This window comes from Diadema antillarum, unplaced genomic scaffold, assembly GCF_040938485.1.
Source record: "Diadema antillarum isolate AM-2024a unplaced genomic scaffold, OU_Dant_1.0 seq00001638_RagTag, whole genome shotgun sequence".
In the NCBI taxonomy this organism is placed as follows: Eukaryota; Metazoa; Echinodermata; class Echinoidea; order Diadematoida; family Diadematidae; genus Diadema; species Diadema antillarum.
Genome location: NW_027272344.1, coordinates 558,867 through 584,415, shown reverse-complemented (window position 1 = coordinate 584,415; position 25,549 = coordinate 558,867). Strand labels below are relative to the sequence as shown.

Genomic DNA, 25,549 nt, shown 5'->3' with positions numbered 1-25,549 from the left:
TACGCCTCATACACTGCGGATTTCTGATCGCTACAATTACATTGCCTTTTAATAAACAAACTGTACAAATTCCTGAAACAAAACAAGACCCACTTCAAAAATTTTTGGTTCTAATTTTGTTCACTTCCCTGTTTTTGCTCTAGCTCCAAGAATATTTCAAGTGTACTGAAACACAAGACAACTTATGAATTACAAACAAAAAAAAGCCAAATGAAGGTATTTGTACATTACCTCTCTGAAAATATACATTGATTGTCTGAAAAATTGTCTCCAAAAATTCATCTGAAGATGACAAGAACTGTTTTTACGTTTGATCTCAAAATTGATCAATTGCTCACCCCTATTCATCAAACTTTCACAGAGGCAATATTCACAACGTGCACAAATACATAGTTTAACGAACCAATTTTGAGCCTGTAACATTTACAAGAAGTAATGATAAGCCAATAAATCTTTAAATCACAACATGAATGTCTACGTCAGCACACTCTTAAGCTAAAGCTGATCTAAAAGACTTACCGGTATATTACAATTTCAAATAGTATTGCTCCTTTACACTGTAATTCTGTACGGATATAGCTGTGATTAACAACAAGAAATCAAGTCTTTGAATTCCCTTGTAAGACATCTACAAATGCTCAAGTACAGAACAGCATTCATAAGGATTAGAACCATGGGAGTCATATTTGAATACAGAGAATGTATCTCGAACTTAAATCATATGCAGTGCCAGAATTTCATAATTAAGTTCCAACCAGTGTTTTCTGATGTTTTTCTGTAAATCCTTGATGACATTCAAAGTGTGATAAAACCATTGTCAGCTTTTTCTCAAGTTAATAAATGTGATGAATACCTACTATGTTACATTTTTTTATATTTGTTTGCTTCTTGTTAAGAAAGGAAGAAAATCTGGAGTTAAGTATGGAAGTAGAAATAATGTAAGGCTTAGTTTTAAAGACAGAACATTTACAGTCATAAATATATGTACATGTAATTCCACACTTAGCAAAGAGTAGTAAAAAGGAAGAAAGCTCTTAAATGCTTTGAATGATTACTGTAAAAGTGGTTTCTTTCGCGTACAGAAACTTTCGCGGTTTCCATTGGTGCGGACTTTTTCGCATGTGTTTAAATTCGCGATCGATAATGATAGCATTATACAAGCGACAAGTTCAAAACATTTTCGCGTGATGTTAAATTCGCGGTTCAACCTCAAAGCGCAAAAAGCGCGAAAATAAAACCACCGCGAAAGAAACCACTTTTACAGTAGTTGGAATGTGCATGTTCTCTAGATAGAAGTCAACTTTCTTCCCTATAACATAGAAGCATGTAATACATATTGAGAAGCAGTATAACAGACTGTCTTTTTACAGATCCACTACAAGTAGAGGCACTGCTTTGATGCCAAGTTAAGGCTGAGAGCCAAAAGTTCGAACACATCTACACTGACATAGAGGAAGATAAGCAAATAGGAAGTCAGATACACAGACTTAAACAGGATTAATCATTTCAAATAACTTGGCACAAATAACGGAAAAATAAGTTCATACAAGATTTAATCTGTGAAAAATACTATGAACTTCCAAAATTGTAAGTAAAATGCAACAATACAATTGATTAAAATAACATGCCATACAAGTACACTTTTATCATACAATTTGGCTACACATCTATCTTAAATATATAATATATATTTTCTCTCTACAAGCAATAATAAATCTTCAAAAATGACAAATACCTCGAGTCAATTCAACATCCAACTGAACTATTAAATAACAAGCCGCAAATTTAGAGGTAAATGAACAAGTAAGTGCTAAGCAAGTTTGAGGGCTGCTTTTATTATGGTATCATACAGCTGTCTTAAGGTTGAGTATCACTGTGGTGCAGTGTAAACACAAGTTTGGTATTACACAACTTCCCTGGTCTAGTAAAGACCGGGACAGTGGTGATTACGGTGAATCCAGTTTTTTCTTTATATCAGAATCTTGGTGAAGTGGGGGTGTGGTTTTTGGTTTCCATGGTTTGTTTCGTGGCTTCATGACGATCCGGGAATGTCGGCTGGAGAATTTGTTTATCCGTGGATGTGGTTTCGCACGTGATGACCGGTGCAAACGATGGTGGAGCGTCTTTGCGCTCTTACACATTGCTTGTGTTGATATTGGCGTCCTGAAGGGAGGGATACATTACAAGAATGTCATAATAGAATCATTTTTTATTCACACAAATATGAGTGGAGCCAGGATATCACAAGAAATTTATCTTTCTCACATATTCACTGAAACCATGTTCACGATCATCTTTTCAAAATGCTCTTTACATAGATAGGATGCATCAAATGGAAAACAGTGACACACAGTTCCTGTAATGCGGCCCTTCAATAGACACGCCCTTTCTTACACATACCCAGCACCTGAAAAAAGACGACATCTGTTACTTCAATGATGTAAACCAGACACATGGATTGAATATGAGCAAACAACATTCTGAGTGAATACAGTTTACTCAGCTGCGGGGCTGTGGGAAAACATTATCACTTTTAATGGTAAAAGAGAGACAGAATTGATAAATTGATTATATACATGTATACTTTGTTGCAAATAGCAGAAGAGTTGGAAAACATGAATGAATGACTGTCATTTGACTGGTTGGTCACAGCACGCGGACTTACGCCGCCTAATCCTCGTCGCTCTCCTCTTCCTCCTCACTGGACGTGTACTCGGAGGCAGCCACTGACGACGCACGGGATTCCTGGCAGAGGGCAGCATGCAAGGTGGGGAGGGTCAAAGGTCACAAGTTCAGTATATGGCACATTTACAACTTGCAGTATTAGGAAAATGTCTCGATCAAAACTTGACACACACACACAAATACACACAACATATGAACTACACTGCAACGTCCTTCACTTGAGTAAACAATCACAATTAAATGGGGATCTTGCTGTGATGATATTGATTGCTCAAGGGACACTGGAATGCAAGATCTTATGGCTTGTTATAGCATTCTTTTCATGTATGCATACAGGGACTAGACTGGTTATGACATATGTCCAGGTTCCCTGGGGTGGGTGGAGAAGTTCAGTTATGAGCTTGAACGCTCGTCACATTCCCAGTGTCTGATTATCCATACACCATCTGTGGGTGGGGGGGGGGGGGGGGATCTTTCTCAAGTTTCATTAATTAAAGGATCACCCAGATGTATCTCATAACTACAAAATGAAGATGAAATGACTTTTTTGCCAACTATCACAGTGCAAATGACAACACATCATTAACAGACAGAGAAAAAGATTATAGCTTAAACAAGCAGAAAAAAAAAGTGCTAAGTAACACACACTATCAAACAGTCACAAGAGTAATCAACACCATGTGAAAGCTAATGCAACCTGTGATTTGCAGAGGTCAAATGTTACGGCAAATCAGTACTGTGATGAATGCATTGCTGCCTGTCCATTGCTTTGAGGAGCAAAGAACATGTGTTGACGTGATCGTCCTCAACACTGCTCTCAAAAAGAAAAAAAAAAAAAAAAAAAAAAAAAAAGAAGCTACGGAGGTTAGGGTCAAGAGAGGTGAAGTACTTGTAGTTGATGTGGTCAACTACTCTTGTGCTGGGGAAAAGAAACATGGAAAAACAGTCGGTAGGGAAAGGAAACACTTAAAAACAGTTAATTGTGAGAGTACAAAGGTAAGAAATGACACCAGTAGGACTTTTTAGCCCTCCAGGACACACTTTCAGTATCACACAGTGCAAGAAAGGTTACATAGAGTATGAAGAGGCAAACATTGGTCTCTTCAGTTCTGTGCCACGGACAAAAATGTGTGTTAGTGGTTGACTCCACGCTGTGCAAGGGAACAAGCTCTCATCACCGCAGGACGATCACTTACGAGGACAGAGCCATCCGACATGGCCGAATCGGCCCGCGGACTGAACTTGCGCGAGGCCACCGACTTGACGCGGGACGTGGCCGTCGTGGAGCGGGAGACGTCGGAGGCCTGCGAGACGGAGCGGGCCTCGGAGGCCGCCCTCTCGCTCAGCTGGGACACGGAGCGGGCCTCCGACGGGGCCCGCTCGCTGATCTGCGACACGGATCGGGCCATGGACGGGGCCTTGGATGCCTGAGAGGCAGCCCGCACTGTGGAGGCTTTAGAGACTGTGGAGGCCTTGGAGACCGTAGAGGCCTTAGAGACCGTGGAAGCTACACTGGGACTGCGAGGAGAGGTTTCAGGCTCCACATTCTGGCGTTTAGTAGGAAAAGTAAACATTGATATTGCATCATCATGTTCAAACACATTTGGGGCACATAGTTGTGATCACAAGAAGAGAACAGTGAAAACTAAAGGGACATTGAAACAGAGTTATTTGTCGAGTGAGAGTCAGGAAATTTTTGGATAAAACCGAAAACCAGCTTTTGCAGTGGGAAATTGAAGCAATTTTCTAATTCCTCCTGATTTCTTGGAACACCAACATCTTTCGGTCACCTTTGGAGAGTATGTGCATATAAAGGTATTGTGTAGAAATAAAACCTCTTGCAGATACATCAATGTTATATCAAGATACTGGTATGTATAATTCCAGCTAGCATTGCTGGTATCAATCTGGTCCTTTTCGGTAATTGTCAATGATTTGCCAGGAGAGGGGTTAGAATCTTTCAGACATCGTGCAGTGGTTTACAGGTTAAACCTACATTGTAACTCTCTTCCTCTTCTCATCATATTGTAGCAGTCTATGGCCATACTATGACTACACTTGTAATCAAATACCACAATATAGTTCAGGAGTTGTCATTTCATTTCTAAAAGTGCAATAACCTTTCCTTGTTTGGACAGCTAATTTTACGTCCATGAGTGATTGTACCTTTAAATGAGTACCGGTAGTGCCTGAATTACAAAGAGAACTACTGGCAAAGATATCTCATCAATGACATATGTGGTGTCATTTAACTACATTTCTCTTTGCACACTTTCAAGGCAAACAAGTTGGTGGGGGGGGGGGGGGTTGAGGGTGGAGGGGAGGGGAGGGTTTCACAGCAAATCAATAGGATGTCATAAAGAAAAGGTAAATTATTGATCACATACATTGTCATGTTGACAATTGTAGCGAATGATACAGAGGCTGCTTGTTTAACACCCTACACAAGCTAGGCAACCACCTATCTCTCAGAGTTGTTGAATGAAGAATATTGTGATAACACTACTCTCTCATTCTGATGCACCAAGATGAAGGCAGTTAGTCTTACGTCAACGCAATAACACCATCACACAAACATTATGAAATGCTACATGTTACAAACTAACAGTCTGGCATTGCACAGGTAGAATAAGAAAAGTCTACAAGCTTCTATTTCAAAACAACAATAACATAATCCAATTAAACCTCCTTTGAGGTAGCCTTTTTTTAATGTGATACCACTGATATCATGTGCAAGACAAGTTATTGCTAATGGGATTGGCAGAGGACAGAATCATTCAAGAGGATGAAGATTCTGTATCGTCGCTGGGGTAACAACAGCTTTTATCTCAAATTTGGGTGAAAACTATTTTTATCGATTTTAACATAATCAGATAATCAGTCAAGTGATGTCTAGTTCAAATCTTTGCTGTCTCACTGCACAAAATGAAGCCACCAAGGCATGTTACGAGGAAAGGCTATCCCATTTGTTATAGTGCTTAGGCTGCCATGTTTTCCTGCGTTTCCTGAACATTTGACATTTTTTTTTTGAGATACAGTATGAGGTTTTGTCGCCCCAACAGTGACAAACTAGATGGAAACACTGGAGGTAGGGAAGTGATTGGAGAATTGTTTATGACTGTGTGCAGGTCACAGCAGGGTTGTGGGTGTTAGTTGGATGTGCTGATATCTCCCACAGAGATTCTCTACTCACAGCCACAGCGAGATCCACCTGGGTGGCGGAACGCTGGGACGCTGCCGATCCGGCGCGACTGGCCCGGCTAGTCGCCTTGAGGGACGCATGGAAGGGGGGGTGTATCAATACATGCAAAGTCAGTACAATATCGCTGATGCAGTAAACAGACAAGCTAAAGAAACTTACTGATATCAGAATGAAGGAATGAGATTGTATTTAACTATGCCTGATGAGGACCATCCTCCTGATTCTGTAATTGAAGAAAAGTTAACATAGCTTGAGGATAGGCCACATTGCCCATTGAAATCTGGCAACTTTCATGGAATCTCCATCTTTCTGCACAAGAAATAAACTATCACTCTCTCTCTCATTACATATTTAGAGAGAAGAGAGTAACTTGATGTCAAAGAAGATCTGTACCTGCTCATATCAGTAGAAAGAAGAACAAAACATTAAAACGGGAAAAAATAATTTATATGTATGGATATATATACATATGACTGGATATGAAAAAGAACATCAAGAAATGTCACACACTTTGTTAGGACCAATGCTCATATATACATGAAATGGACTGTTAATGGTTAATGTTCGTCATGACTGCTGGATACAGACACCTGTTGGTTGTCATGGTGAAAAAGAGTATACAGTGCTGCCTTATGGTATCTCATATGGTCATCAAAAGAATTAGAAACATCAAAGCAGAACTTTTCACTGATTCTGGAAATGCATGAACGTAGTGTGAGAATGACAAATGATAAAAAGATGGCAACAAAACAGTAAAATGGATCTGAAACAGTGATCAGTACAATGTGTTATTGATGATGATCCAACACACTGTGATGAAATAGCTGAGCAGTGTCCATAGATCCATACCTTGGACATTCTCTCTGTACTTGATCTTTCAGAAACTTCTTCAATGGTCTTTGCATGAGTAAGTGAGTAAATGAGGACATTTCGCATCACATAAATCTACTTTGCAGTTGCAGAAAATTACCACAGGAACGAAGACAAGAAAATGATAGCTGCAGTCTGATACATATAAATAATATACATCCCCACTACATAACTTATTAATATCTACAACTATGACATTGCTTGGCAGGCTAGAATATTCAAACCAAAGTGACATATTAAAGAGCATCTGGCTTTCATGATTGTAATATACTGCACTACCTAATCCTCTCGATAAGCTTTCATAAAACTTTTTGACTGTAAAATCCCTGAAGAATAGTAGTGGAATCCGACTTCACTTTGGTTATTTTTACTGCCGGATTGACTGAAAAAATATTGGACTGAAAACTTGATAGTGGTGGAATCTGACTTTGTTTTGGTTATTTCTACTGCCAGATTGATGGACAAAACATTGGACTGAAAATGTGATAGTAGTAGAATTTGACATTGTTTTGGTTATTTTTACTACTGGATTGATGGATAAAATATTGGACGAAAAGTAAGCATCATTTAGTGCCGGCCGCCATTTTGACTGAGGTACTGGGGTACTGGGAGATCTGGGAGAGTCAAAAACCTACCCCAAGGTTGACCTGCCGGGATCCAGCACTGGGTGGCCGGGACCTCTGGGTGCTGAGGGGCCGGTTACTGGCCGAGCTGCCGGCCCGGCGGCTGCTCTGGGAGAGGGACACCTCTGAATCCCAGCGCTCCAGCTCCTCACGGACCAACTTCTCCATCTTCTCACGCTTGTCCACATTCTCACCGCCCTGCTCATCCTGTTGGAGGGGTAGGGGGTAAGGAGGAGAACAAAATAATTGATATACTGGACAGCTGACAATTCCTTATCTAGCAGCATTTTACGAAGTTAAAAAATTCCACTCCAATCAAGACTACATTGTACTATACAGATTTTACATCAACCACAAGAAATCAGCTCTTGAAAGTAGGAAGTAAATCAACATTCAACAACATGATGTATTAAAAACGACACACTCTTGTATACCAAAGAGTATTTGGCCCATGCATGTATCATTAACGTTTATGGACCCATAATACCTACCTTCAGCGTATTTTAGACCAAATATTCCAAGCAAATTGCAATATGCATTATGAAATAATAATGTGCCACCTTGGATGACATAACGTCAAAGACAGGTACTCCTTGAATTTATACTAGCACAAAGACTACAATTCGATATCTGACATTACATTAGATTCACAGTCACACACCTTTATTCTATTTGAGAAAATGTAATCTCTTTTAGAAGGCTGCAAGAACATTTTACATTGCAAGAACAAAGAGAACTGATCAGTTCAATTTCTCTCCAATACAAAGTATACAAAGTATGATTACTATCCTAATCATGTTTTACCTCCCTTGGTATGAAGGTGTATGAAAAGAAGGATCAGTAGGTCACACACTGGATAAAGTCTTCCATTTGGCAGGTTAGAAATAAGTCAGTTGATATTGTGCAAAGTATTTCTATCAAAGAAATTTAATTGTGCTGCAAGAAGAACATAAGAAATTTTGTTTATAATTTTACGGCGCTAAAACAAGGGGACCTGGGGCCCATTTCATAAAATTTTTCATCAGTGACAAGTTGTAATAGATGTGACAAGCTACTGAAATCCTTGCATCTGATTGGCTGAGAGCAAATTTGTCATAGAAATGTGGCAGTTGTCACTGATAACAAGTTTTATGAAACGGGCCACTGGTGATTCATTATAACACAAAGTGAAGCCCGAAGTAGCTTTAAAACTGTGCTACTGGACAACCATAGACTGATATGGTACCCAATTGGTGCTGTTAATGATATCATAGAGCATAGAGCGCCATGAGCATCTTTTGATGGACTGTTGCACTATAAAAATATACACTATTATTATTATTATCATTATTAGAGACAAGGGGTTGATGAAATGGCACGCGCTCATAATGAAACATTCACATGGGTTTTACATGGGCTGTATGATGGCAAGGCATCACCATTTTTCAATGGTAGCCCTAAAATGTATTTCAGTTTTCTTCCTCTACACCTACAACACTTCAAAGTGGATTTTTATTTGTATTTATACACAGCACACTGTGTGTCACTGGAAAATTTTGCCAAATCATTATGATTTTGAATTAGACTTGCCTTTCAAGGCAGGTAGATAAAGGAAAGGGATACTACAGTGGTCTTTGTATGAATGTTGTGGTACACTTTGTCACATCAAACAGTTGCCACTTGACAAGTTGCAAACATCTACATCTAACTCAAACAGAACACCCAATAATCGATCGTCGACATTTCAATTAATTTCATCTCCTCACATATGCAGGTTTGCAGGTGCAAACAAAAGAGCAAACATATGTGTCTAATTGATGTGGCCATGGATAAAGAACAAGTTTTTTCAAGTGTGAACACCTCAGAATGCACACACAGTATGGTGCGAACACAAGAGGAAATTGTATGTGTCTCTTTGATGTGGCCATGGAAAAAGAATAACATATTTTTAAAGTGTGAACACCTCTGAATGCACACACACACACACACAGAATGGTGCAAAGCTAGTCAGCTCCAGCCAGCTGACATTGTTAGTATATCTAACACAGCACATTCACACTCTGGGGGTTAGTTACGCTACCTCGTCCTCATCCGCCTCACTGTACTGAGAGGCAGACGAGCCTGAGCGGGGTGGGACAATGCCCGTGGCCTGTTTGTAGGCCATCTTGACCTCTCTCTCCTGACCACGGGTCAGTTTGGCATGCAATAGATGATGGATAGATGGATGGATAGAAGGAAGGATGGGGGATGAAGGATAGAAGAGTAGATTGATGAATAGATGAAGAGCGTATTGTTGATGAATCAAAACATACAGTATTTTGTTATTGCTCTTAGATTTCTTGAGCTGCTTCCAGAGAAATATCCTGAACAGTTTTACAATGTAATCATTGTCTCATGTAAGGTAAAAATTCATGATAGGGGAGTAATAAACACACAAATATGTAGCAAGCAATGTCATGTGTGATAAAATATTAGTTCTGCATGGATGAACACTAATGAATTGTCATACACTTTTATTCATTCTATATATTGTGTGAAATAATTAACTGTTAACTGTTTTCACAGCTGACATAAACAGATCATTACAATTCTTGTAACAACATGGGATGACAATTCAGCAGCACAACTCCGAGTTAGATAGTCCATGCTATAGCTATCTTGTATCCTCTGTATCATGGGGCATTTTATCAAGGCATATCAATGCAAGAAACTTGCTTGTATAGTAAATTTGCTGTTTAAATCTATGGTTCAAATTCATATATTTTACCACACTTATCACTCGGTGACATGATTATGTGTGAAGATGAACCAACAAAAATCCTAAACATCTGGGCACAAAGGTACAAGGACATGATTTCATGAGCTAGACTATTATTGATGTGAGCTTGATTGAAATGTCTTTGTTTTTCTGTTATAGTATTGCTTTGATTTACATACATTCCATACATTCCATGCTGGTGCACATTGGTACACACGAAATGTTACACCCTTTGTGAATGCAGTTGTACATAATAATTATAAATACCATACATACTTTGTTTCTTGTTTTGTTTGCTTTTATTTTATATGTCTTTGTACATTGTATTCACCGCTTCGTTGAAAAGCAGGTCTGCTGGATATCAGCAGAATTGAACAGAATGTCCCTGTTAAAAGACATTGGGAATAAATAACTGAAAATAAACAATATCAAATACTCATGCAAGTAATTTTTCGCACACTGCCGAGTAAGGTGAATTTCACGTTTTTCATTCTGTGGAATCAAAATATGACCGAGCATTACATATAGCAGGGAAAAATATTTGCTTTTATTTTGCGCTAGTTGCCTTGAGAGGGGGGGAAATGGGACTCACCTCAGTGATGCTATCCAGCAGCTTGCCCATGGTCTCCCGGCGCTTCAGCTTGGCTCTCTCCATGGCCTCCAGCTTGACGAGGACGGCGTCGATCTTGGAGACGATGCTGCCGATGGAGTGCTCCATGCGGTCCACACGGCGTGACAAGCTGCCAGGGGGAGAGAGAGAGATTGAGATCTCATCCAATCTTTCTTAGATAGTCAGTGCATTTATGGTACAGGATGTGACAGGATGGCAGTTCCTTTCTATAACTGCCAAAATACTGTAAAACATTATATTTTAGCGGCATGAAATTTTTGCGAATTGGAGCTGACTGCCTTTTACACGGCATGAAATTTTCGCAAAGTGCCTCTGGCATTCAATGCATATAGTGTAGACAAGAGCCTTCGTGTGCATTTTAATTTTGTGAATTTTGGCTCTCACGAAATTTGCGAAATTAAAATGCACACGAACATTCCTCATTTTACAGTATGCATAAAGCAGCACTGACTATGTGGAAGACGTAACTTGCCCAAGTTTTGCCTAAACAGATATCTAAGATGCACACGTCGGGGTAAGTCTGCCATATACATTCCTAGTACTAGCACTCTTCCAATACTTGCATACTCTTAAAGCCAATATGCTCCTGATGTTTACTTACTCCCACTACCTGTAAACTCATAATACATCCAGAGCTACAGACAGAGTAGATAGTTATACCTTGGCACATTACTTTGCAAAGATCTTAAAGTGAGGACCTACTCACATAATTTCACAAGCTCATTTTTAATGTAAGAGAAGGCAACCTCATTCACTGACTACATCCAACAAAGATACAATGTTTCACATTAGATATGTGTAGCATTTGAAGACAACCATTCATTAGGCAGAGAAAAAAATTCCTTTGCGTATGGCAAATTAAAGGAAGCTTTGCAGGAATATCACTTTCATGGAATAGTATGGCCTCAGCATGCTCAAATGTGCAGTGATCCCATCCACATGATAAGGTACTCACACGACAAACTCCTCGTAGGCAACACCGCCACCGCCGCCACCGCCACGACGACGTCCCCCTTCCTCATCGTCCTCGTCGCTGCCCTCACCGTCGAAGCTGGCACGGCTGCGGGCCGTCATTGGGCGGCGGCTGGCCTTGGCTTCCTCCAACTCGGCCAGCTGGTTGTTCAGGTCAGTCTGGGGGGAATGGTCCAAAGAGAACATGACGCATTACACATGACCTAACACTTTGAGAGGAAACCTATTCATCTGCTTGCCTAGGGGAACTAAAACACACTGTCATGTAAGAAATGATAGGTACTCGTCTGTTGGGATATATAGTCAGGTATCCTATTACCGAACGGTATCCTATTACCGTACGCGTACTTTGTCAATGGAGTGCGTACAACTACTCGAATACGCATTCATTGCACTACGCACTGTTATCTCACAGGGGAAGCCAGTGCCGAAAATTGCTAAACTGCAGCAAAAAAACAAAACAAAACGTAATTTACCTCAAATTTACGTAATAATTGCTAAAATTTCGATGTTCGTTGTCCTGCGTTAATAAACATTGACCGAAAATACAATGTACAATTTTCCCCATACAGAGGGCGCACGTTCGGTAATACAATACGATTTGCGTCGGTAAAAAGAGACAACTTTTGTGGAAGGGTCATTTGAAATACGGATTTTTTCTAGAAGTTGGCTTATTTTTCAAGTATTTTCGTTACAGCTAAAGTCATCAGCATTTCAATTATCTATCAGGATATTTTTGGCTGAATTATTGCACAATGTTGCCCGTTTGGAGCAATAAAACAAAAATCGTTCGGTAATAGGATACACCTCCATACTGCAAATGCAGAAACAGAACGGAGCATTCATCCATATTCATGTATGGCAATGTTAAAATAACTTTCTGTCTCATCTGTGAATTGGATGAAAACATACAAGTATCAAAAGCAATTGCAAAGTGTAAATTGAAGAATGTTTTTGAGCCATTCAGAGCAAAATTCAACAGCACAAAAACAAAGACATTAACAGCAAATGCAAGGGCCCCTGCCAAAATACCTAACTGGGTAGGTGGGAAAAATATATCTTGTAATACAGCGTTTGTGCATGACGTGTAACCATTACGATCTCAACCCACAGCATCCATGAAAAGGGGGACTCATGCAATCATTTAGGTGAGGACTGTAATGCTGTATTGTTTGTTTGTTTTACATTTTCCATCTAACAAGATGACTTGATAGCCCATTTTCAGCTGCACTAGCTGGTTTTCCATGAGGTCCAGGGGTTTAGAGAGAACTTGGGGTGGACCCCTTCATCGGGCATATGTACCCTGCCCTTTGCAATGAATGAATGAAGCAGGATCTTTTACGTGCAATATTTGTGACTCTCTCACACACAGGACCTCCATTTTATGTCCCATCCGAGGGAGAGAGTGTTTTGCATCTACTAGAGGGGACACCATGATATTAAACTCAAAACATCGCTAAGATATGAATCACTTGGTTTTGATACTACACCTGCACCCGAGCCGCTCAACTGGAAGGCAGATACGTTACTGACTGAGTGACATCTCCGCTCACAAGTTTTTTGATATTTCAAATGACAGGCCATTAGGTTGGTGTTTGTCAATTTGTGGATTACCTTCTGACCCTCCAGGTCGGCAGCCATCTTCATCTGCTCCTCAGCGTCCAAGACACGATCACCGTCGACGTCGTATTTGGCAAAGACAGCCTCAATCTCAGCATCGGCGTGGCCACGGCTGGATAGGTGAAATACTCACGGTTAGCCTTCCAACTAACTGCTGGAACACGTTCACTCATGTGTTCTTGATATCAGATATGCAATTTATGATATTGAAAATAAAAAAATATCAACTTTTCGTGTGTTGATGTTGGTGAGTTTTGGGCGGGCAGGGCATCACTGGACACAGAAATTCTATGTACATGGCTGCAAACTCTTCACTGGCTATCTACAAACTTCTTGGGATGTGTTATTGACAAACTATTAAAATAAAATATTTTACATGATCATCAGATATTCTGTAGAAAAAGGAGATACATATGAAACAACCCATAAGTAAAATCCTCATAACTGTCTTATGGAATTTGTTGATCTCTTATACCCATTGCAATTAGTTTGCAATATTTTTGCATGGTGTGTGTAAATAACACAATCATGTCTTTTGTCAAATATTCATTATTTTATCTGTCTTTCGTTGTTGTTGGTGTTGTTGAGGCTTGTTGTATCCTTCTTATTGATGTGTACAAATTAAATAAGATTAAGCCTGCACCATTTCAGTTCTTGTGACATATAATTTTAGCACTGTTTGTGTCAACAACACAATTTCACCTCTGGCCATGTTTAATTCTATGTCTCTATATTGGGCTTCTTGTCCCCTTCCTAATGATGTAATGGAATCTAATAAGACAAAACTGATGTGTGTAAACTAAGCCTTGGGCTGTACCATTTCAATTCATGTCGCCACTCGTCGAAGTCAAGGTGCTGGTCTGCGTTGTGGTCAGCGTGGGCCAGCGCCTCCTGGATGTCGGCGATCTTGTCCCGCTTGAAGTTCAGCTTGCCCACCATCTTCTCGTAGCCCTTCTTGAAGTAGTCGGTCAGCTCGAACTCCGACTTCTGGTTGGCGATGTCGGCCTTGACCTCACTGTAGGTGTCGTTGATGATGGCCAAAAACATGTTCTGGGAAGTAGAAAATGAGAAGAAAGGATTAATGTTACAGCAAAATTAGTTTGAAGTGACTTTGTCTTATATTTTCTGTGTCTGTTTGTATGCATCAGAACATCTCTATTCAAATTAATGAATTCTTGCATCGAGCTGTTTTTACTGCAACTGATCTAGTTAGTAAATGGGCACCACTTACTATTCAGTGTTTTAGTAGAAGCCATAATACTCCGGTTGCACTCGAACCACCAATCTCTAGATTACTAGACAGGTGTCGCATTCACTAGACTAACGAGCAATACTGAGGAAAGATCTCTATTGTCCTTGTCATATAAAAGCATTTTAGTTATTACTTCTTTTGACAAACATAAAAGGCACCAACCCATATAATCATTATTTTGCTGACTTCACATTTGCTCAAGTTCCAAGTTTCCTCAAATACACTAGAATGCCAAGCAGTCATGCCTGAGTGATGGTAGTAAACTCACCAGCAGAACGAAGAAGACCACGAACACGTAGGTGAGGAAGAAGAGCGGACCCATGACTCGGTGAGCCGCCTCCAGTTCATGGAAGTTGAAGTCTCCAAGGACGATACGCAGAAGGGTATAGCTATGATACGACGAGGAGAGAAGAAAATATGAGGAATATGTAAATGCATCCTTCAAGCTTTGTGAAGAACACTAACGAGAGCAAGGGACGTACATGAAATACGGCTCGATTTGATATCAATATTGCCTGGGGAAAATTATTTTCCTTTGGGCTCCATTTATTTTTTCCCTAAAAAAAAACAACAACAACAGAGAACTTGTGCTGATCCTTGATGACAGTATGATCTGTAACTCTGAACAAAGAACATAAATATCAGCCCTAGTATTTTCCGTATTTTATTTTGTCTTTTCGTGGTGAACAATACAATCATGTGCTCCAGTTTAGAGTGAGACATAAAGTTATGTTAGCATTATTTTATAAAAAGTTATCCCACTCCAAATAAACCCTTTCCTCTGAGGACAAAGCTACATCTCAATGCTTTTAAGGACTTTGAATCTCAAAAATGTGTCTGTGAGCCTCCCAAAATATCAGCTCTAAATCAAAGGGATGGTACAGTTTTGGTTGAGATGGAGCTTCAGGTTTCCAACATCCACCATTTAGAGATAATGAGAAACCTCTTATAAAACATGAAAGAGCATATAATTCTAAGAGGAATTCACAGTTTATTTGATGAAAATTGGTGAGGAAATGGCTGAGATATCCAAAACAGTTATTCTAACAAAAGGTGGAACTACCTATTATCAGGATCGCTTTGTTTTACGTTGTTTTTAGATATCTCAGCAATTTCAAAAACGGATTTTAATCAAATGAACTTTGAATTCCTCTATAATTGTATGCTCTTTAACATTTCATAAAGTGATTTCTTGCAAAAGAAAGTATCTTGCAAAAAGTCAAAGGCTGAATCCTCACCTCAACCAATACTATACTATCCCTTTAAACAAAATAGTTCTGCTTACATGCAGGACCCAATGTCGCTGAAGTCCTTGATCTGAGTGCCAAAGATGAGGTAGCCCAGCTGGGCATAGGCCAAGAAGATGATGAGGAACATGACGGTGAATCCTCCCACGTCCTTGGCACAGCGGGACAGGGTGGAGGACAGCTGGGTCATGGTCTTGTTGAAGCTGATGTACTTGAAGGTCTGGGGTTACAAGCACGGAGGGAGGAGGCAGGAATTAACCATCAGTCTATGAACACACATCAATCAAACTACAGGGGCTTATAGGCCATGCTTAGTTTCAATCATGGTTACTTTGTCTTTCTTTCTTTTTGATATGTCAGTCATGGTTACTTGACTAGACAAATTAAGACAAGTTCATACCTCAATATCAATAACACTTACAAATGGAGAAACAGTTTGATATATGTCATGACTCAGTGGCAAAACTGTAGTTGTACATTTCTACATATCTGAAATGTCTTGATTTGTGTATACAAGACAAGAGGAAAGGGAAATGCACATTCTTGCTGGATACTACATGTAGGTACACAATAAACTTCCAACACAAAGTACAATTGTGGCTATAAAACAGTGTATCAAGTTAAGGTTGGGATTCTTGTTACTCCACTGATACATTAACAACAAAAATTTGATAATCGTAATGTCATTCTTCTAGCCTGTCATGGAAACACAACAGGTTTTGATACTGTCGATTGTTCCAGCAAAGCATGCTGGAAAATGATAGGGTGGGACTGATGGGAGATGGAAAAAGCAAATAGATACCTTGATCCATGCTAAGAACACATTGACAGCTATGATGTTGTTGAAGAGATCCTGCCAGTAGCCTAGGATCTCAAAGTCGGGGTAGATGTTGGGCTGGTCGAGGAGGTCCTGTATGAGGTTACCGACAGTCAGGGTCCGGTAGCAGCTGAACGCCACACAGACAATGGAGATCTGGGAAGAAATGATGACAAAGACAACTAATCTTTACAATATTAGTCTATGAGTCTTTTGATCAATCTTTGCTTTGAGTGCCTGAATAGAACAAACAAACACAAGAAAATAATGAAGTAGGACTGAATTACCAAATGTCCTACTACTAACATTTATGTGCCATGATGCAGCATGTACATCTGAGTAATCAATACTGTTATCACTAGAAGAGAATATTTTCAAACATAAAGTCAAAGCAGGTCAGTACAAATTTTCACAACACTTTCATTATGGAGTCAAGCACTAATGTTGCAACTTAAACTCACACATTGAAATGAGTGCCGAGGTACCTCTCACCACTGATAGCATGATATATAAAATCTAGGTAAATTAATTTACTACGATACAGCAGTCGTGATGGATTGATGTCTTCAACTGATACATTAAAACCTGACAACTTTCCATCACTTTCTATCCACAAAATTGAGCACTCTCTCACACACACACACAAATGACAACCTCAAAATTCAACTAAAGCATTTATGTTGTACACGAAGAAAAGCATGCATCATTCATTGCCCTTCAATTCACCAAGATTATGATGATATCCAGGCAGTTCCAGGTGCTCTTGAAGTAGGACCAGCGGTGGCGCTTTATCTCTAAAATCTCCTCCACCATGTAGTAGAGGATGTAGAGGCAGAAGATGCCCTCGCAGCAGAGGATGAAGTAGTCGAAGGCCGTCACGTAGCGCAGCAGCTTGACAGTGCGGAACTGGAAGGAGGGGATGGCGCCACCTGTTGGGGGATACTCCACCACCAGTCTGATGGATAAAGAGAAAGAAAAAGAGTGAAGTCAGCAGAGAATAGGTATGAATTATCAAAGGCCCCTTTATTCTGTTTCTTGAGGCTACTCAATCTATCAGGGATGCCAGTTGGAATAAAAGAGAGGGCTTGAAATACTTTATATAAGGCTACTTTGTACAAAATAGGGCCTGAAATGTGGTACTATCCAGGCCTGAATTTAGGCTCTTGCCTGAAAACGAGCATCCCTGATCTATTTTGCTGTTTACTTGTATAATTACACTGGCCAAGGGATATGCTTTGCTTGAATTGCAATTTTTTTTTTTTTTTCTGCCAACTTCTTCATGATACAGATGTAGGTCTCCTCCATTCTCACGTTTGCATGGCAGTCATTGAAACATACAATGCTATTCAGATATCCACAATGTTAATTGTATCTTAAGGTAAATGAAAAACAAAAGTGACTTTTCCACTCAAAGAGAGAACTTTCAAGTGTGTCAAGTGTATTACTAGAACACATCAAATCTTTTGAGTAAACAGAATAATTGAGAGCAGAACCAAACTAGAAATGTCGCTATGGCGACTGATGCCTCCGCCATAATGCATGATTCTCCCAATAGGTGTATAGTACAATGTCTTCACAATGTGTGATGACAGTTTCACATAACAGGCAAAATATCGAAATAACAGGTTTGTCAGAAATATCTTAAATGTTCACTTTCCACGAACTGGGTTTGCTATAATTGTCTATTAAAGAGTGCAGGTACACATATTTGGGGAATTTAACATTTTTACTTGACTTCTGACCGACCTTATTATAAGTTTATGCATTGAGTATAATTTTCAAGGTATGAAGAATGAGTGTAATTACAGTACAAAATATATCTCTTTTTTTTTTGCATTTAAACCTGACCTTTGACCCTTAACCTTTGACCTTTGACCTTCTGGCTGGAAATTTCCAAGAGAATCTCCATTAAGTAATACATGTACATATATTAAATTTTAAAACTAATAATGCAATCATTGCATATACTAGTATATGAGGGAAATAGTAACATTTTGAGGAGTTGACCTTGACCGTTGACCCCCTGACTATTGACCCATGACCCCTAAATTCCCTAGATAATCCCTGCCAGTCAGTACATGCATATGTACCAAGTTTCATGAAGATACATTGTACATTGAACCATTTGCGAGAAAAGTGAAAACATTTTCACCTCACCTTTGACCTTTTGACCTTTGACCTTATGACATGAAGCTCTCTCTGGAGAATCTTTACGCAGTAGTACATGTCTACACTAAGTTTCAAGAAAATAACTGCGGGCACTGCATAGATATAGGGGAAATAGCAACATTTTTAACATTTGACCTTGACCTTTTGACCTTTGACCTCTTGCCAATGTCACTAAAATCTACTCAACTAATTGTCCCATCATACATCATCCTTGGACCAAGTTTGGTGAAAGCTGCTTCATCCAGTTTTGAGTTATCACGTAAACAGATAAATTTTAGGATTTGACCTTGATCTTTGACCTTTGACCTTTGTCCGATTTCACTGAAAAACTAATCAAGTAATTGTCCCATCATACATCATCCTCTAACGAAGTTTGGTGAAATTTGCTCTATCCAGTCTTGAGTAATCGCGTAAACGGATACAATTTCATGATTTGACCTTGACCTTTGACTTTTCACCTTTAGCCGATTTCACCCAAAATCTAATCAAATCATTGCCCCATCATACTTCATACTTGGACCAAGTTTGGTAAAATTCCAGTAAATATTACTCAAGTTATCGCGTAAACGAAAGCGGACGGACGTACGTACGGACGTACGGACGTACAGACGTACGGACGTACGGACACACGGACGGACGGACGGACGTACGGACGGACAACCCGAAAACATAATGCCTCCGGCACCACTTCGTGGCGGAGGCATAAAAAAAACAAACATGTCTCATCTATCAAGGTAATCTTATGACTGCACAATCACCGTTATATCAACTGACGAACTGAAAATAAGAATTCTGCATCAGCTGATCTCCACATCTTAGCAGAATCTTTGCAACTAGAACTGAATTTGATCTACATCTCAAAATGCCACATAGTTGTACTAAATCACAAAGACTTGCACAAAACCTACCGTATGATACAGAAGAGATTGATATTGGCATTGTACACAGTGAAGTCTGTGAAGACAGCTCTGGTGCCACGATCCAGCCAAAGGTTCTCTTTCAGGGACTCTACGATCGCCCGGGATTCGTCCTTGGTCTTCTTCAGGTCGGCATAGTAACCGCCTCCGCCGTACGATGTGATGAGTCCACTATGCCCTGACCCATCTAGATCATCCTCCGTACTATAGACCCACCTATACAAATAAAGGAGAGGTAGAGGAAAGTTTGAGGCTACTTGCAATTCACTAGGACATTACATTACGCTAACAGGTACATGGTAATCCAGTCGAGTTATTTCCTCAATAGAAAGTGTTCATTACTATGAAATATCTTACTTTTTGAACACTGTTTAGTTTGCCATTTACTATATAAGTAAACTTTCTACAGGTTTCAATATGAAAGGTTTTCATTAAAATTGGACTACTGATTGATAGCTTGAGAGTACTTGTGTTGACAATCTTACCAAACAGCAGTTCATCTGAAGAAGCAGTAGTAGATTACTGAAGTTGAGCAAAGAGCAAGAATTTGCTATGATCACTTGTGTTCTACTGCATGTCATTTCACCACACAAGTATATGCTCCCGAGCATCTTCATATAGGTCTTCAAATGCAATTTTTTACTAATTTGTGCTTTTAAATTTGTTTCAACAAGTTTCGTAACAATAATAAATTGAACTCCAATGGACATTTTCCCAATTTCACATTGCAAAATGAGTTGGCAGTTTGCATCTAGCATTTGCTTGCTACAGATTATCGTTGCAGAGGCAAAACCAAGGACAGGCTCATTAACTTCATCGGCCTGCCAAAAGCACAATGATCTCAACAGCGTGAGTAACATAAGCCAGCACGTCATCAGGCTGCGAAAATGCCACTTACGCTGATCCGTTCATGAGACCAAACGGGGCCATATCCTCCACACTCTCAGAATAGGCGGCATAGCACGTCCTGATCGTGCTCTCAAAGTCCGAGTGGACGGTGCAGGAGTCGTTGGTCACCTTCAGCTGGCGCAGGCGCGGCACGCCAAGCAGCTTGTTCTCATAGAAGATGTAGCCCAGTTCGTCAGATGTGATATTGTCATCGTTATACCAAGTCTCCCAGTACAGACCGTCCACAAGTGGTCCCTCAGCAAACTGCAAGAGCAGTGATTAAAGCAAATGTAAGAAGTGATGAACCACTACACCATTTACAATTGGTGGTGGTATGAACATGAGTCAATGGCTGAGCTCCTGATGGCTGCTACTGCTACAAGTTTCGGATGTCATGATGCAATTCCATACCCTGCTATAGTTGACTGTAATTTTTTCTTTTTTCAAAAGGCAAGTTATTGGATTTGAAAGTTTTACATGGTTTTGCAAAACAGTGATATCAGTTCTAAACACTTGTGTAAATTGGAAAGAAGTAATGATCATGTTATCACCTCACATGTGTCACTGACCTACGTACAATGTGCATACAAATCTTCATTAATTTTCCTATTTTGACATTTAGAAAATTGATAAGAACAAGGTGTAGCCTTCGTATCATATTATTATAGTATTCTAATAAGCTAGAACTTGACCTTAAAAGGATGGTACGGTATTGGTGGAGATGAAAATTGGGCTTTAACTTTTTTTTGAGATACCAAGAAAACACTTATGAAATAGCACAGAGCATACCATTTTAAGAGAAACTCAAAATTTATTTGATGAAAATCGGGTTTAGATAGCTGAAACATCCAAAAACAAAGTAAAACAAAACGATCGTAATAAAATGTGGGTCCCACACCTTATTAGGATCACTCTGTTTTGGATATCTCAGCCATTTCAAAATCAATTTTCATCAAATAAATGTTGAAATCCTCCTGGAATTACATGCTCTTTCATATTTCATTAGAGGTTTCTCACTATCTCACCAAAAAATGATAAAAACCTGAAGTTAAAGGAAAAGTTCACCTTTATAAACATAAGGATTGAGAGAATGTAGCAACATTAGTAGAACACATCATTGAAAGTTTGAGGAAAATCAGACAATCGGTTCAAAAGTTATGAATTTTTGAAGTTTTTGTGCAGTACTCGCTGGATGAGAAGACTACTGCAACGCATGAATAACTTAGATGTCACATGCGTACAACAATATAAGGAAAATATAAAGAGAATTTCACAAAATTCCATCTTTTGAAAAAAGTACACATTCCCCTGACTCCTTACCGACAAATGTTATGGGTAATATCATTCCCCCTGCCTTTAGAAAGAGGCAAGTCAAGTGCTCTTTTATTATGCGAAAAAAGTGAAAATATGTTGAATTTTCTTTTACATTTTCTTTATACTGTTGTACGCATATGACTCACAAGCTGAAGTAGTCTCCTCATCCAGCGGTTCCAACACAAAAATTTAAAAAATTCATAACTTTTGCATCGATTGTCCGATTTTCCTCAAACTTTCACTGATGTGTTCTACTGATATTGTTGCATTTTCTCAATCCTTATGTTTATGAAGGTGAACTTGTCCTTTAAGTCTCAACCAAAACTATATGATCCCTTTCAGTAGAACAGGTGCTGTATTTGTGATTTTACTGACTAAAAACATAATTTTCATTCATTTCTAAGAACGAACCAATTTACGCCTCTCCCAGTTTGCCTGCGTGTACGTGAGACCAATTATCGCCATTTGGTGCAAACATGTCTGATTTACATTGTAGATGAGGCATCTGCCATTCATTTGTTGCAAATTTTACTCAATCGATCAAAGAAAATGTAAACACACTGCAGAAATTGCACTTTAATGCCCTGCTGATCTTTATCTGACAAAATATTGTCCCCAAACAATCCTCTCTTCACTGATAACATAGTTGTCTCTAAAACACTGAATGACTAGATACCAAGGTTTGCCCTCTCTCTTCTCTAACTCCTGTTTATTCTGCCACCTTCCATCCTTCGGAGGTGTTTTCCCATATTGAAGCCAAGATGTCATGGCAGCATGAATAAAATATCTGGTTATTAAAGTTTTATCATGGTTAATCATAATCACAGCATACTATATATCATGTAGTGAAAAAAAAAAACATAACAACAGCAACCTATCATCAACTCAGTGTGTAATTCCAACTGGATTCAGCAACTTCAGTCAATCCTGTAACATGCAATATAAACAAATCAGGCATGGCTATTCTGTATAATACAGGACTTTGACTCCTGTAGAAGTGCATACTACAGATCTGCTGATCTTCCGTTTGCATGCATGACCAGAAGATGCAGATTTGCTATAGAGATCATGACTCACCCTCCAGAAGTCGTGCATGGTGGTCATCCCGCGGAAGGTGTTCTTGGTGTCAGGGAACTGGGTATCCAGGAACAGCTCTGACATGACCTTGGTGTAGTAGTACATGTGCGAGTCTGTCATGCCGAAGGTCACTGTGTGGAGACAATGTGCAATATTTATTATCATAGACATCTTTACAGACTGCCACTGCATACAAAAACATTGTTGAGTTACACTGACTGAAAGTAATGTGGAAAACTGCTCAAAGGGATGCTTGGTACAGTTACAGTTGAGATTTTTTGAGATAATGAGAAACCTCTTATCAAATGTGTATGAAAGAGCATAATTCTAAGAGGAATTCAAAATCTATTTGATGAAAATTGGTATTGAAATGGTTGAGATATCCAAAACAAAGCAATTCTTACAAAAGGTGAGACCAATCTTTTATCAGGATTGCTTTGTTTTACTTTGCCCTTGGATATCTCAGCCATTTCCAAACTGATTTTCATCAAATTAACTTTGAATTCCCATTAGAATTGTAAGCTCTTTAACATTTAGTGGAAAAATGAGCAAAGAAATGGGATTCCATTGGGATTTACACATTTCATAAAGTATCTCGCAAAAAGTTAAAGGCTGAATCCTCAGCTCAATCAATACTATATCATCCCTTTAAAAGGTATGCAAGTACAGTGATGTGATGTATATTGGAAACAAGACTTCTGATTTTGCATATGGCCTTTTTTACGATCAGTGGTGTAACTTTTGTACTCGGAGGGTCAAAATTTCAAACAAAATATTTTTTCATTATTCTGTTTGATTCCTATTTGAAAGTATTCAAATTTTTGAAAAAATAACATTTCAGACCTTAAAGCTGAAGGGTTATTGGTGTAATTTAAGGAAAACCCTGGCACCTGAAGTAAATTTAAGCAAAATTTTGCTTTCATGAATTGCACCATATTGACAAAACTCTGTAGTCAAACTTCACCATGCAAAGTTTATATGGTTAACAACAATATATAGTTTGTGAATCAAAACTATTTGGGGGTTGAATATAAAGTGAATTTAAAAAAATACATGAGATTTATAAATTTTTGCTAAAAAATACCAATTGACATGTAATTTTTAAGATTTTAACTATTTATTGGAGGGCAGGCCAGGTCAAACTCTTACTATAATAAGTCTTTAAGAAGGGCTACCTTCCTATGTAGGTTAAATGAAATTCCAATCATTTCTTTAAAACTTGGATTTTTCACACATGGATGTTTCGGAGGTGACAGTTAACATATTAGAATGTTTCGGAGGTGACATTAATATTAATACTCACTTATTTTGAGAATAAGTGACAATAACACAAAAACTTCTTCTTTTTATCAATGTTTTTAATAATTATAACTCGAGAACAAGAAATTAACTCCTGTTTCAAGCAGATAAACCACACAGAACAAGTGTTTTTTTACACTTCATTAATTAGCATGGGTACCGGTAGTTTGCCTTCCATTTGGACGAAGGATGTAAGCTAAATATTGTAATCTGAAGAAACATGGCATTCCATTTTCTACCTTAACTTGAGATGAGGGTGTGAGATCATTTTAGTAATGTTTCTTTGCTCTCTGAACATTTTATTCCACAACACCAGGGAAGAATCACTTTGTTTCGGAGGTGACATTCAATGTTAACATTGTGTTAAAATATTAATTTACAGTAAGAATATGATGGACATAAGCTAGATATTGTAACCTGAAGAAACATGGCATTCCATTTTCTACTTTAAATTGAAATGAGGGTGTAAGATCATTTCAGTAATGTTTCTTTACTCTCAGAATATTTTATTCCACAACACCAGGGAAGAATAACTTTGTTTCGGAGGTGACATTCAATGTTAACATTGTGTTCATGTATTGATAGTATGTCCCCCCCAAAAGAATTTACAATTAGACTTTTGCATTGATAGCACCCAATATGATTAAATCAACTAAATTCTACTATGGGGTCTTAAATTATAACATCTTAGCTCTATTTTGCAGAAAGCCCCAGTCAATTTGGTTAAGTGATCTCAAAGAAATGTGGATTGTTATAAAGGATGTCAGGAGTCTGATTCTTCCAAGTTCAGCACTTGGATGCTCTTGGAAAGTATTAATGTGTAAACACATGCAGAACTTGGAGGGAAGGGATTCCTCACATGCTCTACAAAAATCCTCAACTCTCTTTGACCTCTGAAGCAAATTGAATGGGTTTTCTGTAAGGCGTGGGCAATGAGTTATAGTTTCAATCCCTTACATTGTATTTTAGATTGATTCACTATCTTTAAAGTTATTGTTGCGGAGGGTACCACTATGATTTTTGGCGAGGACATACGGTATGAATACCAAAAGCAAAAATTCTTATTTGACTTGTGTACGTTTTTGTTTGCACATAGTTTTATGAATAGATTAATTCAAGGATGTTCATGAATTCTTCATCATCCTTGATAGCCACCATACAAATGTTATAATACTGGTGAAAGGTGTTTGGTTCATCTGGGATAAATTTTCTATACACCAGATTCATTT

General features: G+C 38.8%; 1 protein-coding gene across 1 annotated transcript in view; it reads right to left on the bottom strand.

The window, feature by feature from the left end:
• Positions 1-1,665: 1,665 nt before the first annotated feature.
• The window catches only part of LOC139711300 (polycystin-2-like), a 35,320-nt gene continuing 11,436 nt past the window's right edge, over positions 1,666-25,549 (bottom strand). Inside the window, exons 3-15 of the mRNA XM_071623205.1 lie at positions 23,022-23,152; positions 20,641-20,894; positions 19,734-19,958; positions 17,383-17,611; positions 16,642-16,812; positions 15,878-16,059; positions 14,861-14,981; positions 14,158-14,390; positions 13,335-13,452; positions 11,704-11,879; positions 10,710-10,857; positions 7,393-7,587; positions 1,666-2,163 (exon numbers count right to left, since the gene is read on the bottom strand). Of these exons, the coding sequence (XP_071479306.1) occupies positions 2,134-2,163; positions 7,393-7,587; positions 10,710-10,857; positions 11,704-11,879; positions 13,335-13,452; positions 14,158-14,390; positions 14,861-14,981; positions 15,878-16,059; positions 16,642-16,812; positions 17,383-17,611; positions 19,734-19,958; positions 20,641-20,894; positions 23,022-23,152 (2,213 nt within the window). The 3' untranslated portion in view covers positions 1,666-2,133. The remainder of the gene's footprint in view (positions 2,164-7,392; positions 7,588-10,709; positions 10,858-11,703; positions 11,880-13,334; positions 13,453-14,157; positions 14,391-14,860; positions 14,982-15,877; positions 16,060-16,641; positions 16,813-17,382; positions 17,612-19,733; positions 19,959-20,640; positions 20,895-23,021; positions 23,153-25,549) is intronic.